At 43.3% G+C, this 15,905-nt stretch overlaps 2 protein-coding genes across 8 annotated transcripts in view; one reads left to right on the forward strand and one right to left on the reverse strand.

The window, feature by feature from the left end:
* SHLD1 (shieldin complex subunit 1) overlaps positions 1–4,964 on the reverse strand; it is a 59,574-nt gene extending 54,610 nt beyond the window's left edge. The window contains exon 1 of the mRNA XM_081904774.1: positions 4,775–4,964. The gene's annotated coding sequence lies outside the window, so the exon portion shown is untranslated. The remainder of the gene's footprint in view (positions 1–4,774) is intronic.
* GPCPD1 (glycerophosphocholine phosphodiesterase 1) overlaps positions 1–15,905 on the forward strand; it is a 51,720-nt gene that overhangs the window by 10,905 nt on the left and 24,910 nt on the right. For 3 of the 7 annotated variants that reach the window (XM_081906236.1, XM_081906237.1, XM_081906234.1), the window contains exons 2-4: positions 11,828–11,908; positions 13,268–13,364; positions 14,480–14,564. In XM_081906236.1, the coding sequence (XP_081762362.1) occupies positions 11,860–11,908; positions 13,268–13,364; positions 14,480–14,564 (231 nt within the window). In that variant the 5' untranslated portion in view covers positions 11,828–11,859. Of the gene's footprint in view, positions 1–5,062; positions 5,215–7,795; positions 7,922–11,827; positions 11,909–13,267; positions 13,365–14,479; positions 14,565–15,905 lie in introns of those variants that run through there. The other 4 variants (XM_081906233.1, XM_081906239.1, XM_081906238.1 and 1 more) reach the window with 3 other exon arrangements.

Here is a 15,905-nt window from a genome sequence, read left to right on the forward strand (position 1 = left end):
CATACAAATGTGGGATGAATGGCCCAACATCTGAAACGCTTGCCACTATTAATCTGATTGTCATTTTCTAACTCCATTTTTCTTCTTTACAATAAAGAATATGTCAATACAGGAAGGCTTTATAAACCACTGCTACCCTTTTTGGTCAAAAACTAAACAAGCCCAATTAGAAAATCCTACACTAGATATTAGGGACGCGGGTGGCGCAGTGGGTTAAACCATAGAGCCTAGGACTTGCGGATCAGAAGGTCGGCGGTTCGAATCCCCGCGATGGGGTGAGCTCCTGTTGCTTGGTCCCTGCTCCTGCCAACCTAGCAGTTCGAAAGCACGTCAAAGTGCAAGTAGATAAATAGGTACTGCTCCGGCGGGAAGGTAAACGGCGTTTCGTGCGCTGCTCTGGTTCGCCAGAAGCGGCTTAGTCATGCTGGCCACATGTACACCAGCTACCTCGGCCAATAAAGCGAGATGAGCGCCGCAACCCCAGAGTCGGTCACAACTGGACCTAATGGTCAGGGGTCCCTTTACACTAGATATTAAAAGCCCTTTCCCCAACCTCTTGCACATAACTTAATTTATTAGTCAATAACTATGCAAAGGCCAAAGCATGTGACAGTTCTCTTCATGGAAGACAGTTTTTTTATGTTCATGAATGGCTTGGTGTAAGAGGTAGTTCAATGTGAGCAAAGCTTGACTGGGTTGGAACTGCCAAAATGCATGTATAAATTTATTTAAAATGGATCCCTTCTGGCATCCTTATGTGGGATTCAATTCTGTTTTGTCAAAAGCAGCTTGTTGAAGCACTTTGCAATACAGAGAAAGGCAGCATATTATTCTTGTTTTTCAAGGACTGATAATTGGGTGAGGCCAACATCCATCATTTCAGATTTAAAATCCCTTTTAAAGTGAGATGCATTTTAATTAATTTTCCACAGCACTCGTTATTATATCCTGTGTCTCATTTTATGTTTAATTAACATCACTGCTAGGGTGACCTGTCAAACCTGCAGATCAGATTCCAGGGCTTCATGTAAGCTTCTAAAACAGATTGGGTGGGAGGAGAAGATCAACTGACGAACAAGCAGGGCCAGGGAAGAAATTAATTTGGTTCGCATTTTAATGCAAACCGAATTCATACTTTCTGAAGCAGTGTACAAACTGAAACACAGCTATCCTTCAAAAACACACTTCTCCAATTTTTCCTTTTAAAAAAATCACAAATTGATGTGAACTGAACTTAAGAATGGGAAACTGAAGAACTGAGAGAAACCAAAACTGACAGATTTATTAATTCATATTAATGCTCTGGCTCCATATTTTGTCAAAGTGGAAGCAGAAAACCAGTTTTTCGTTCATTCAATAGCACATTGAAATAAACATTTGCATGCAATTTGTAAACGGCATACAGCATACCAATGCCAACAGTATGAGTTACATTCTGTATTGAGATGCTTTGGGTGTGATGCATAAGTAGTTACCGGTAAATCATTTTGGTTTACGGTAAGAATGTTGATACTGGTTTGGATCTCTAGTCGAACTAATGCATTGCCTCTTAAAACAGGTAGCACCAGATGCTTATGAGGAAAGGTTGGGGAAATCTCAAAGCATTTATAATTTGATCAGGAAGTTAGGACAGATATCCATGATAGTTATAGCAGGAGGATCCAGCTCTTTGGTTCCTACGTCATTCAAGACTTGGTTCTGTTTCGGAATCTTCACTTAGTAGTGCAAAGACTCCCTAGTCCTGTAGTTTATGACAAAACACAAATTATATACAGAAACTATTTATTTTTAAAAAGATAGATTTATACTCATTGATTAAGGGATTGTCTAATGATATCTCAAGGGACCCTTGGTTCTATACAAGACACCATAGGTATGAATAAACTTACATATTATAACCAAAGAGAGAAAATAGAAGGTATGAAAATATATTTATTGAAAAATGGGTGATTTTTATTGCCTTTTGGAATGAAAAATCTATTAGGCCATTTTCATGATTTTTCGTTAGTTGAAAGCAATAGCTTTTCAGTTTATTACTTGTTTGAATGGTTCTCTTTGCTGGCAGATGATATAAACCTCTTTCTGTACTTAGGATATATTTTGCTTATGCATAATTTCTTAATTATTAAATCTTGTTATTCAATTAAAAATATTTTAAAAGAAAGATTGCTTATTTTGATGCATCCTCAATAGATTTTCTCCATCTGCCTTCTTTCTCAATTTGAAACTACTTTTTAATTTTAATACAAGTAGGTATAATCAGCAATGAACTGAGACAATTCTTGACAGATTTCTGCATTGCAGGGGATTGGACTAAATGACCTTCAGGATCCCTTCCAACTCTACAATTCTAAGATTCTAGGGCCATGGGTTTAATTGCAGGACAGGAAAGCTCTCTATTCGCTCTAGATCAGCAGCACAGAACATGGTCTTGGCAAGTATATTGCTGGGGAAGGGGGCAAATACAGTGGTACCTCAGGTTACATACGCTTCAGGTTACATACACTTCAGGTTACAGACTCCGCTAACCCAGAAATAGTGCTTCAGGTTAAGAACTTTGCTTCAGGATGAGAACAGAAATTGTGCTCCGGCGGCGCGGCAGCAGCAGGAGGCCCCATTAGCTTAAGTGGTGCTTCAGGTTAAGAACAGTTTCAGGTTAAGTACGGACCTCCGGAACGAATTAAGTACTTAACCCGAGGTACCACTGTAATTCGTTCTGGAGGTCCGTTCTTAACCTGCAACTGCTCTTAACCTGAAGCACACTTTAGCTAATGGGACCTCCCACTGCTACCGCGCCACCGGAGCATGATTTCTGTTCTTAACCTGAAGCAAAGTTCTTAACCCGAGGTAATATTTCTGGGTTAGCAGAGTCTGTAACCTGAAGCGTATGTAACCCGAGGTACCACTGTATATGTATTATAGTGTGCATAGGAGAGATGCCATGTCATGCTTTGGACATGATCTATTGAACACTTCCCTTACAGGGTTGGCTGCAACCAATTTACTGGATGACAATAACCACAGATATAGGGTATTGGCCGATATGGAATATATCAAGCACTGTGCAATCAGAGGTATGGGGGAGAATAACATCTACCAGAGATGGGAGAAGAGTTTATTGAGCCATAGCTTAGTGATAGAGCATCTGTCTTGCAAAGGGCAAAGTCCCAGGTTCAATCCCCAACATCTCCAGATTGGGAGAGACCCCTGCCTGAAATCCTGGAGAGCTGCAGCCAGGAGGTGTGGACAATACAAGCCAGGTGAACCCAGAGTCGTAGCATGGGGGGCCCATGGCCCTGGGCACAATTTTGTGAGGGGGCGCCCCCACAGGAGACTCCTTCATCGGATCCTGGCTCTGAGCGAGGAGCTGAGCCTTGGCTGGGTGCTTGTGCCTGGTTGCAGCTTTGCTGGTATGACCCAGGAGAGGAGAGTATGAGAGTGGGCAGCAACGATGCCACCCACCTTCCTGGGCCGTGGAACGCCTTACGCCCAGCCACATCAGCTCAGCCGCAGAATCAGGCTTGATCGGGCGGCAGAGAGCAGGAAGAGAGTGGGTGGCAGCTTCTCCACCCCTCTCATCCCCTGAGATGCCCAGGAGGGCGCCTTCTTCCCCGCCTTTGGGGGTGCACTCTGTGCACCCACCCCGGGCAGCGCGGGCATATGCTCCGCCGCTTGGTGACCAAAAGATCTGACAAGGGCTGGCCTGTCCATGAGGATGACCAAGACAGTTGCCTCAGGGGGCAGAATCTAAGGGGCACCTCTTTCCACTGGAGAAGCAAGAAGCAGTTGTGGCTTCCAGCAACGTCTTGTAAGAGCCCTGGAACCTGTTTGCCTAAGGCAGCAAAATGGGACACCCCTGGATCCGACTCAGTGCGTATAAGGCAGCTTCCTGCATTCCCATAAGCATTTATTTGAATTTGTTGTGGGGATGTCAGACAACGTCGCCACTTCAAAGCAAGTGCCACCCCACACTACTTTCTGGTGTAGCTTCATTTCTTGATTGGGGGGGGCAGCTGCCCTCCTCTTTGCTATGCCCATTCTGGGAGAGACTCCTGTCTGAAATCCTGAAGAGGCAATATACAAATTCAATTAACAGTAACATTCAATGTTTAATGTTTTATTATATTTTTATTTATGTTTGGAGGCTGCACAGAGTGGCTGGGGCCACCCAGTCAGATGGGCGAGGTATAAATCATAAAATTGTTATGATTATGTAATAGGACATCCCTGTTTTCATCATAGAAATGTGTGTGGGGGGGTGTAATAATAATAATATCCACCCTTCTGACAGGGACTGAAAGGGGCTTACAGATATGATATATATATATTACATTACATATTACATACACTCCTGAGCTTCCCATACATGAGCAGGAAAGTGTGTGTGTGTGAGTATTATATACATATATATGTAAGCCCGGATATTATCATCATCATCATCATCAGTGCTTTTTCTGGGGGGACGCACACCCCTAACCATTTTGTGATTCTTTGTACTTTTGTCCATTTACTGTATTTATTTTTCCCCATTTGAACTATAAAACGGTGATATTCTTGAGTCAAAACGAGAGTACCCCAAAACATTGTTTTAGGGGGAAAAGAGCACTGGTTGCTATTATTATTACATACCCTCCCAATATATGACTGTATATTAGTAGCCATAATAGTCCTCGCTCTTCTCACGGGGGGGGGGGGAGGGGCGGGAAATAAGCGGGTTAGTCGGCGCGAAACGCGACCGCGTCTGAGGCGCCCATGAACGTGCGACGAATCTCACCCGAAACCGGCGGCGGCAACCCGGCTTGGCCTTTCTTTCCTTCCTTCCCTTCCTCCGCCGGTTACTCCGCCTCCGCCCGCCCGGCCTGCCCGCCTCTCTCCCCTCAGCTTTTGCCAAGGCCGCGCTTTCTAGGAAAAACCGCCGCTTGCCCCCTCGCGGGCGGCTGAGGCGGCTTCTGTCTCTCCCCTCCCCCAACCCCTTCTCTCCCACTCCCTGATTGGCCGCGGCCGTCACGTGCTCCCGGGCGCCGGCTCCGCTCCCCTCCCCCCTCCGCCCGTGGCGGCTGCGCCGGTGGCGGCTCCGGCCGGGGCGGCTGTAACCGGTTTGAGGCAGGGAGGGGAAGAGGCTCGACAGTCGTCAGCGCCGCCGGCTTTATCCTCGCCGAACCCGGAGCTGGGCTGGGAGAGGAAGTCTCGCCGTCGCCTCTTCTCCGTGGGCAGGTCAGTCACAAAAGATGGGGTCGCGCGTGGTGGGGAGGCGCCTACGCCTTTTTTTTTGCGCGTTTTTCTGTGAGGAAACCTGTCTTCTTCCTCCTCCTACGACCGCCCCCCCCTTTCCTGCCCCGTGTTGGTTTAATCCACTCCCCCCCCCAACAAAAACATCGAGCTAACGGTAGGATTCGAACTCAGTACTTGGCCGTCATGGTGTGCGTGGGGGGCGGAACATGGGCCGCTGGGACTGTGTGTGTGTGTGTGTGTGTGTGTGTAGAAACCTCACCTTTTAACAGCAACCTCGTTTGGGAGGACTGGTCCTGCGTGGGGAAAGCGATCCTGTGCCTGGAGGGTTTTTCTATGATCCTCTGCGGAGATCCCCGCCTCGCAGTGGGGTTGGATACCACATGGCCCCACGGAGGCCCCTTTCCTGTTGTGAACCGCCCTGGGATCTTTGGATGAAGGGGGTGTGTGTGCAAATTTAATAAATAGTAGTAATAGTAATATCTTCCATCTAACTGCGATTCTGTGATCTAATACTGTAGTAGTAATAGTAATAGTAATCATCATCGTACCTTCCAAGAGTCATTCTGTGATCTCCTTCTTTGACAGCTGGAACTGCCCCTGCTAATAGGGACAATAGGCAGCTTCCTCCCGCTGAGCCTGAAACAACCATCTTTACTCAGGGCTTATCCATAATTCCCAGCCTTGCCATGGAGAGGATGGAAACTGAGCATGGAACTTTCTGTATGTGCTGCTGTTGCTGAGATATTTGCCCCCCCCCCCCCAAGCTAGCAAAATGGTTATTTTTGTAATGTTACATTTTCCTCGGGATTCCTCAAGGAGGTCAGGCTGCTGACTCCCTCACCTTTTATCTTTACAAGGGCCTTGGGAGTTGAGTCAGGTTGAGAGTGAGCATTGTGGTGGATTTGAACCCGTTTCCTCCTTGCCAGCCACTGTTCATCTTAATTGGGCCCAAGGAACTTCCATAATTCCAGTTATGCAAGATGGGACCTGGCTTAAGTTGTTTACTGAATGTGCCCATCTTCCCTTTTCTCTTTGTAGGATGACCAAGATGCAAAGGAAGACAGCAGTACCTCTGCAGTTTTAACAGCTTTGTAGATGAGGGAACTTCAGCAGGTGCAACTTCCTGTGCAGAGAGAGGAAATGTGCACCTGTTGAAAGCATCTCTACTACATGACAATCAGAGGTGCAAAGTTCTTTCCTTCTTACGTCTGGCAATTCTTACTTCCTACTTAAAAAAAAGAGGATAAACAGGAAAAAGATGCCATTGGTGCGACTAACCAGAGAGAGCCAATGTTGTGTAGCACACTAGACTTCAGCAGAAGCAGAAGAGTGCAGTTCTACTTGTTAAAAGTTCAACAAGAGAAGCATGTTCTGTATTGGGCTGGGAAAAGTGAACCCCTCTTACAGTTTTGCTTTATTTTAGTATAAAAGTATTTCTGTTCCGCCATATCAGAAAATAACAGAACATAAAATAGAGACAGAGAACAACGTGGCCCTTCTTTCCCACTTATAATCCCTGCAGGTTTATAAAGATCTTATTTCTCTCTGTGGTTTGCAGAGGTGGGAGAGGAATCTAACCTGTGCTTGAGCTGTACTTCTTCAGACTGCAGATGGGAATTCACATGATTGAATACTTTTCCATGTCTAAATAATTTACTGCATATATATTTATATTACAGGCTTCAGGTTACAGACTCTGCTAACCCAGAAATAGTACCTCGGGTTAAGAACTTTGCTTCAGGGTGAGAACAGAAATCGTGCTTCGGCGGTGCGGCGGCAGCGGGAGGCCCCATTAGCTAAAGTGGTGCTTCAGGTTAAGAACAGTTTCAGGTTAAGAACGGACCTTCGGAACGAATTAAGTACTTAACCCGAGGTACCACTGTATTTATATTTATTCTGGCATGTGAGGAAGAAGGCTAGGTTAGCAACCTTCTCCCTGACATTACAACTTTGTGTGGAAAGAGTTGTTTTGGTATGTGAGTTCACGTGAGTTCCCACCAGCAATGTGAAATTGTACAGCCTAGGCACAGATTGCCCACTGCAGTGAAACTGCTAGTCTCTCCCTCTTCTTCCTCCTCCTCAGTGGTTTTGGCGGTGTTATGCAATAGTCCCTTTTTATTCCACCTCTCTAGAGTTATATGGGACAGGTAGTTTCATAATGCTCCTGGTTAATCCAGACAGTGGTCTGTCTTGCAGAGGGAGGAAAGAAAAGAGGTCTAGGTACTGGTTTGGCTTCTGTGTCCTTGTCTGCCTCTTTGGTGCAGAGGATGTGGGAAAGATGCCAGATCCTCCTAAGAAGCTGTCATGGAGCTGGGGAGAAGCCAGCCAGAGAGAAGGGCGTTAGTGAAAGGTTTTGAATTATTGTCTTTGCTATTGGTCATAGACACACAGACTGGGGTGGCAGGAGGCAAAGAAATGTGTTAAAGGTCTTTCTACGTTATGTAATGTATGCTACGATAAAAAAGCTGGTGCCAGCTGATATGGAGCAGCTGTCTAGGGAGGAATGTGACTGTATTAAATAACATTAAGCTAGCTGCAGCATGGATGACAGACTCTTTTGAGCCTTATATATCCTTAAGAAACAAACAAGCTCTTCAGACATGAAGGTTTTGAAGAATAGCAGTCCTTTAAGTGGGATGTTATAGATGCCTTCTGTGTACAGTAGGGAAAACTATACTACTTTGTATAGGTATGTAAGCCATTTTTTTTTAAAGATTGATGATAATGTGCACATACATTTGCATTTGATACTATTGTAAACTTGGCGTTAAAACAGTAGACAGTCATTGCGATTTGTTGGCTTACCTGTGATTCTGTTTACCTTTTTGTATATCTCAGTCTTAATTGTTTTAAGCAAAATTATTCACATTGGCTCAGGATTGTGGAATTTGAACATAAGCTTCAGTATATAGACCATGTATTTCTTGTATAAAAAATACCAGATAGACTTGAGTAACATAGCATAGGGTGATTTAAAGCTTCCAGTATGTGTCCGTTGACCTCATCTTGTAATTCTCTGACAAATTTGTTATCAACCAGTTTATCTCTTCTCCAAAGCAAATGAAATACTTGCAATGCAATAATAAACAAGCATGCTAGGCAGTAATTGTGTTGAAATACATTGTGATGCAAGTTATTTATGTTCATTTATGGTAGCGATTAAAGAATTGTACTCTTCCACCTGTACTATTATGTAGCATAGGCAAAGGGGCTCTCTGGACCCCTCTCCTGTGATGTGAGGAGAAATTTTGCCAGGACCCTCCCCTTCTTAAACATCTCAACCATTCTGCTCTGTAAGTATGTTGGCATGGCAAATAATAGAGAGGTGCTGAGGTACCTAAAGGAAAGTCTTTGTACCTACCCAAAGCATCAACAACTTACACTGGGGGAAAAGAAGTGTCAGTATGGAGTCTATATTGCACATTTCAAAATATGGTTTCTATTAAAAATAGTTGCTGACCAGGGTGTTAAAGCAGTAAGGTGGTTTAATCCTAAATACACTTAGGGCTTTCTGACCTGAGGACTAATATATGAAGCAGATTTGGGTTATTTGAGGTGGTAGTGGTGGAGAGGAAGGTGAAGTCTCATTGGTGAGTAGAGGTCTGTTCTGCTCATATGCCACTGGATTTCACCCTTAGTTCATACTTTTCCGGCTTAAGATCTCATACTAAGTATGTATTCCTCAAAGCATATCACTTTTGTTGTTGTTGTAGAATACAATTCAGCACCTCAATTTTATAGGGCTATATCTGAAAGAAACAGAAATACTTCATTTCAGTTTATCAGTAGCATTCTGCATTGATACCATGCAATTCTCCCTCCTGAACTTGAGTAGGCTGTGATGCTGCAATGCAGCATCAGAACCATATATACTCTGGTTGATTTATTTCTCTGTGTGAAGAAGTTGTTTTGTCAACACTTTGGGCTATCAGCTGAGAAATAACTTGGATGCTGCTGTTACAAATCCTGCAGAGTACACAGATCCTTTGACCGACGTCATGGAAGTTATGCAGTTCCACCGATGGATATTAGTTCTACTTTAAAGAAAATAGGTAGTCAGTGCAGTCCTACTCCGAGTAGATCCATTGAAATCAATGGTCATGGATAACTTGGGTTCATTAATTGCATTGGGTTTATTCTTACTAGGTCTACAACCTAATGTTAAGACACAGCTGTATTTTTAAATTTAAAAAATGCAAGAAACATCATTTTAATTGATTTCATGCCCCCTCCTTATTTGCACAAAGCCAGTTCTGCATTTTGGTATGTTTCTGCCCAAAACAGAACTGCTGAGCACAGTAGCTTGTAATTGTATAGGCATTTTAGAACCGTGGGGTGTGGGTGTGGGTGCTGTCATTCTTTCACTTTTTGTTTTTAAGCTTCACGTTTTGTTTTTAAGAAAATGTCAGCCACTCAGAGGTTTTCTCCTCGAGATCAAGTTATAAAACATTTTAATAAGAATGGAAAGCGATGTTTTGAAGTCTCCCCAGGCCCAGCTGCTTCTTCCTCTCTCTTCATCAGAAAAAGCATCTGTGGCTTCTCCTTTCCTTAATAACTCTCCCTAAAGACTCCCTAAAGCCAGTGTTCCCTGCTACACAAAGTTTGTGTTGATAGCTGTAGTGCAGCTTGTTTGATGTCCAGAGAGAGCACATGATCTGAAAGAATATCACTTCTTCAGAACGATGCCAATGACAGTGTGACTACAGAATGAATCCCCATGCATCTCCACAGATCATGCAAATAAAGCCAGGAAAGCCCCCTCCTTGCTTTCACTGCAGCGTTTCATAGTCCTGATACTTACAGCAAAGTACCAAAACAAACAAACAAAAAATTTGCTGACTCCGATAAATAGCAACCCGCAGAAAAATTGTAAACATATGTAGATGTGTAGTTTGACCCCTTCGGTGCTTGAACTATAAACTCAACCTAGCTTATCTCACACAGCTGTTGTGGTGATAAAAGTAGGAAGGGGAAGGCAAACAACACAGTCTGGAGCTCCTGAGAGGGAAATTGAGATACAAATTTACAAAACATATATGCATTCAAAACATATTGGCTGCCTTGATTTTAAAGAATATTTGCATTAAAATACATAGGAAATTTAACTGCAAGGTAAATTGTTTTGTGAATGTAGTTGCTGATTCTTTTTGCATTATATATGTTTGTTTTATGGTGACTGTATAAATAACAGCTCAGTGATGACAAGCAGGCCAGTAGTGGTTGCCTGGATGACATGGAAAATCGACAGGGTGCTATAATATATATATTTTCTCATTAGAAGGAAACATCTTTTATTTCAAGGGAGGTAAAGGTAAAAGGACCCCTGACCATTAGGTCCAGTCGTGGCCAACTCTGGGGTTGTGGCCCTTATCTCGCTTTGTTGGCCAAGGCAGCTGGCGTACAGCTTCCGGGTCATGTGGCCAGCATGACTAAGCTGCTTCTGGCGAACCAGAGCAGTGCACAGAAACGCCGTTTATCTTCCCGCCAGAGCAACACCTATTTATCTACTTGCACTTTGACGTGCTTTCAAACTGCTAGGTTGGCAGGTGCTGGGACTGAGCAACGGGAGCTCAACCTGTCGCAGGGATTCAAACCGCCAACCTTCTGATCAGCAAGTCCTAGGCTCTGTGGTTTAACCCACAACACCACCCGCATCCCATTTCAAGGGAGGTACTTCTGAGTAAAACATACCAAAACCAGCCAGTTGTGTTTTATACACTCCTAAGAGTAAACAAATTAATGTTTGCTCCAGGAAAGTGTTTTAACAAACATACCCCAGTACCTTCCTGCATCCAGCTTCTCCTGCTTTTTCTGTTGCTCTTTGGTGGGGATGGTCCACATTCCTTCCTCTGATGGCTTAGCAACAGTGATTAAGTGTCCTTAGCAACTGTGCTGCCTGTTGAGTTGCAGAAGCATTAGAGCTGCCTTCGTGTTTTGCTCTCTAACTTCCTTCAGAAATGTCCAACTGAGTGACGTGGGGGGGGGGGAGAGAAAATTAAGAATCTGAGGCCTCTTCTGGTCTTGTCCCCCCAAATCTGACCTCTTCTACCCATCTGTCAGCAGGCCATGCTCAGTACTGCCTCATTTCCAGCTCCTCATCTCTGGAAATTCTGATTCAGTGTCAGAATTGTCCCCAGACATGGGTGGGAATGAACAAACTGAAATTTAATCCACACATGGCAGAGTTTCTGTTGATTGTAAGCAACCTTACAAATATTTTTATTCTTTAAAGTTGGGATATAAATCAGGTGGGGAAACTGAGGCCTGGGGACCAAATGTGGCCCTTTAAGCCTCTCTGGCTGGCTCTCATAATTTCCCTCACGCCATACTCCTCACTGGCTTTTCTGCATGGAAGATAGAGAAGGATGTGTGAGTGTGTGTGGAAACTAGCCTACTGTGCAAAGGTAAAAATTGTATTCTTTGCTCACATTTGCCTCTGGCCCCACCCTCTCCTGACATGTGGCCCTTGGAAGATTCTCCAGAAGGGAATTCGGTATAACTGATTTTTTTTTTTTAAAAAAAGGTATAATATTGAGATGTATACAAAAATGACCTGCTCCTAAACTAGTGCTTTTTTTGCCCCCTTTTTCAATAGGGTACAGCAGCCGTTGAACATAATTCACAAGCATGTCACCTTGCCACATTACCTTTGAAGTAAGAGGAATACCACCACCAGGTACAAAAAACTTGTAATAAGCTTTGGCTTTCTGACATGCAAGCATATGCATGCATGCTCATGTCCCTTGTAGACTTTGGCACCAGTGTTTTTCCCAACCCACTTGTATTCTCTTCCTCTTTAGATATAAATTTTTTTAATATAAAATTGAGTACCCTGCATACTTGGTCCTTCGCACAGCTTCCTAGGTCTGTGTCTGCCCTCTTTCGACCTCTCTTTATATCTCCACCCTCCACTGCTGAGCTCTGCCAACAAAGCTGCATTGGTCTCATAACAAGTGTACTGTCCAAGTCACCTACTTGATCCTTTTTCCTTGCCAGGTGACATGTTCAGAAATATTACATAATGGCCCAAGCTCACCAGGCAGCAGACAAGTTATTGGTGTCTCAGATAACAGTCAGTCGACTGTTTTTAGCTTAGAACACATGACCTGTATAAATGCTTACAAGACTTATTTAATGCAGGAATGTGTTGCACAAATGTTCCTACAAGGCTAACCAGCAGCTTGTACACAGCTTTGGGATATCATTTCACCTCTCTCCACCCCCCTGCGCCCCCCCCCCGGTGGATCCATATAGTGTTATGTGTGTATCGAGTAGTGCTGGGAATGGTATTTCACTGCAGTGAATAAATGCTTAGGTTGCCACTTTCCAGGCTCACAGTAACGTACAAATTATCTGTTTCCTTTTCTTCAATCCTCTCTTTGTTACCACTGTATAGAACAGCCTGCTTTAGTGAACTAATTGTAACTAATTAGCAGCCCCCCCTCCCAAATAAGCGTTGAAAGGTTATCTGCTAACAGATTGATACATGGGCAGGGTCTGTTCCCAGAGGGCTTTATCACCCCGTTGCTGGGCTTTCTGAGTGAGAGAAAGACTGAGAGTTGAATGCAAAAAAGTAATTATGTGAATGGAACAACTTCCATTTGTACAACAGAGCTATCCCTCACTCTTCTGCTGCCCATGTCCCCTCAAATCTCTTCCAGGGGATTAGGAGAACCCCCTGGAGCAGATGGGGGGGGGACATGGCAGGAGGAGAGTGAGCAAAAGTTCCAACCATGCAGTAACTTCATGAGATGCAAGTTATGAGACCCCCCCCCCCCTTAGGTCTGCCTTGCCTTATGTGTGTTTGGACAGGCACATAAATTCCTCCTGCTGCTTGTTTAGTTCTATGATTTTCAGATAGCGTTTTGAATATTCTTAAAAGAAAAGCAGTTCAGAAGTTGAATAATTTCGAGTCTGCGCCTGTTCTTAGTGTGGGCCTGATACGTTACATAATATTGGCAAAAGTGTATTGTGAAAACTCTTTAATGTTCAGAAGCTTTATTGTATGCTTTCTAGTATATATTTCTTTTTCTAGGAGAAGTTTTGGCAATATGTGGCAGTTGCAATTCTCTGGGAAGTTGGGATCCCCAATCCGCAGTAATCCTACAGCCAGAGGAGGAGGCTGGTGATGTGTAAGTTTCTTTCAGTAGCACATTTTGAAATTCACAGCCATGCATGCAGGCTGGCTTGACACCAATTATACAGTTCAAGTGCTACTTCTTGTTCTTTACCTCAACTTCTGAGCACCTCATTCTAGAAGACAAATGACACTTGAGGTGGATTATCCCTTCTGGCTTGGTATATACTTCAACCCTGCTTAAGCACTTGAATTGCTCACACTTGTTTCAAGCGCGCCTGTAAAAAAGTACTTTCACCCATGTAACACATTCAACTACAGTGTCCATCACCCCAGTAGCATGGCCACTGGTCAAAGATAATGAGGGGTGTAGTCCAACAATATATGGAGTCCCCATTGGCTACCCCTGCATACCTTCATCAAATGTTACCTTTTCCCCAGCCCCTTCCAATGTGATTCAGAAAGCTGCACAGTGAGTTCTTTGCATGCAGTAGGCATCTTGTTCCTTTTCTTTACCCCAGCAGTTTCGTCTTGCCTCTTGAGAAGAGACATATCTGATGTAGCTTTAAGGCCCCTAAGTTCAGTTTTTTAATACTATCATAGCGGTGGTTGCACTTAGGCGGGGGGAAATTCCCGGTGTCTGCTTTTCTCACATATACCATATTTTTTGCTCTATAAGACTCACTTTTTCCCTCCTAAAAAGTAAGGGGAAATGTGTTTGCGTCTAATGGAGCGAATGCAGGCTGTGCAGCTATCACAGAAGCCAGAACAGCAAGAGGGATTGCTGGTTTCACTGTGCAGCGATCCCTCTTGCTGTTCTGGCTTCTGAGATTCAGAATATTTTTTTTCTTGTTTTCCTCCTCCAAAAATTAGGTGCGTCTGGTGCGTCTTATAGAGTGAAAAATACGGTAACTGAGAACTCAGCCCTGATTGGATCACTGTGCTATGAATGAGCACCACTCATTTTCCACGTGGAGCTAATTGCATGGATGCTTTTAAAATACATAGTGTCGCAGCAGAAATGGCCCTTTGAAACAACGTGGAAGTATAGGTCAGACACCTTGTATTCTGAGGGGTGTGCGCACACACAGGGATTTTTAAAGCAAGTGTCCTTGTTGTACAGCCATCCTATATCTTTTCTAAAATGTTTTCAAAAACACTTTTCTGCAGTCTGCTATGGAGAACTACAGTTCCACTTCCTAGGGGAGATGATATTGAATATCGATACTTTCAGGGGACCTTTTTAGAACCCCAGGTACGTATGCCTAAATAAGCACCAATATAACTTGTTGACTAACTCTTAGGGATAAGTTCCCAGTGGTATGGCGTTTGGAAATAGCCCACAGTATAGTTGGCTGTTGGATTCATTTTGAATTCAATTCTCCTGTTTTTAACTTCAGTAAAAGCTTCCTACCCAGAAAGCAGTTGTGTATGAGACCTTGAATTCTATGTGGAGAGTGTGCCTGCATATAACCTTTTGCACAGTATTTGCAAACCACAAATCACTGCTTCCCAGCTTGCGTGCTGATCAAAATCTCATGCTTTTCCTACCCATGTGCTTTCTATGTAAGAAAGATGTAGAACGTGAAGCATATCAGGCTTAACTGGTGCATTCCAAAAAAATTCTTGTTGCTTGTAACTTGTATTTAAAGAGTTTTAAACATAGCACAAGCATTTACCATACTAGCAACATAAGTCCAGCAGTAGAAAGTAGCTAGATTTTGCCTAAGTAGTTTTGCAGCACACACTAGAAATTGGTGAAGGCTTGTGGACTCATAAGCCAGAACCCTTGCCGAAGTTAGATTTTATCCCTTTCTGCCCACACCCTTTTAAATATTGCCGAATGTTTAAAGTATGGAAGAGAATTCAGCTACAACATAGTGGGTTTTTTTAAAAAAGAAAAACAATCTGAAGTAAATCAAGTTCCCTTGTAATACATGCAAACTTCACAGAACATATTTGGTGAGTTTGTTTCCTTTTAAGTAGGTGCTCTGTATTGTGCACTCTGTAAGTTCCGTGTGACGCAGAGTCTTCTGTGGTAAGTATGAATTTTATGGAATAGCAGAGTAGAGACATATGGAAAGAGCCCATATTGATGGACACTGTGAACCTCGATATTGGCAAAAGTGTGCATTTTTATTGTGGGGTGGTTATTCTAGCATAAAGAATGTATTGTTCCCATGTGAGGATATAATACAGTGAAGCTGAAAGCAGGAGCGATACTAAGAACACAAAGTAGAATGTGGCGACTGACTGTAACATAAGTAACATTAAATGCTCCTGTGTATTGAATTAATAATCAGTACTTTCATTAAATGGCTCTTCCTGTTGCATTTTTCCCATTTCTAGTCATTTCACTTAGCCCTGATTGGTTTTAATGACTGGAATGTATTGTAGTCTTTATTATTATTATTATTAGTTCAATTTATATACCACCCTTTATCCAAAGATCCCTGGGCGGTGTTCAACATTAAAAATACATTGCAAAACATTCACATTTTATTATAAGTTGAGAAACTGCCTACAATTAGACTAAGGCCGAGATAAGAGCCAAATGAAGGGGTTTTTATACACAGAAATGTGTCAAGTGTCATGA

This window comes from Podarcis melisellensis, assembly GCF_964234715.1.
Source record: "Podarcis melisellensis genome assembly, chromosome: 3".
Taxonomy (NCBI): domain Eukaryota; kingdom Metazoa; phylum Chordata; class Lepidosauria; order Squamata; family Lacertidae; genus Podarcis; species Podarcis melisellensis.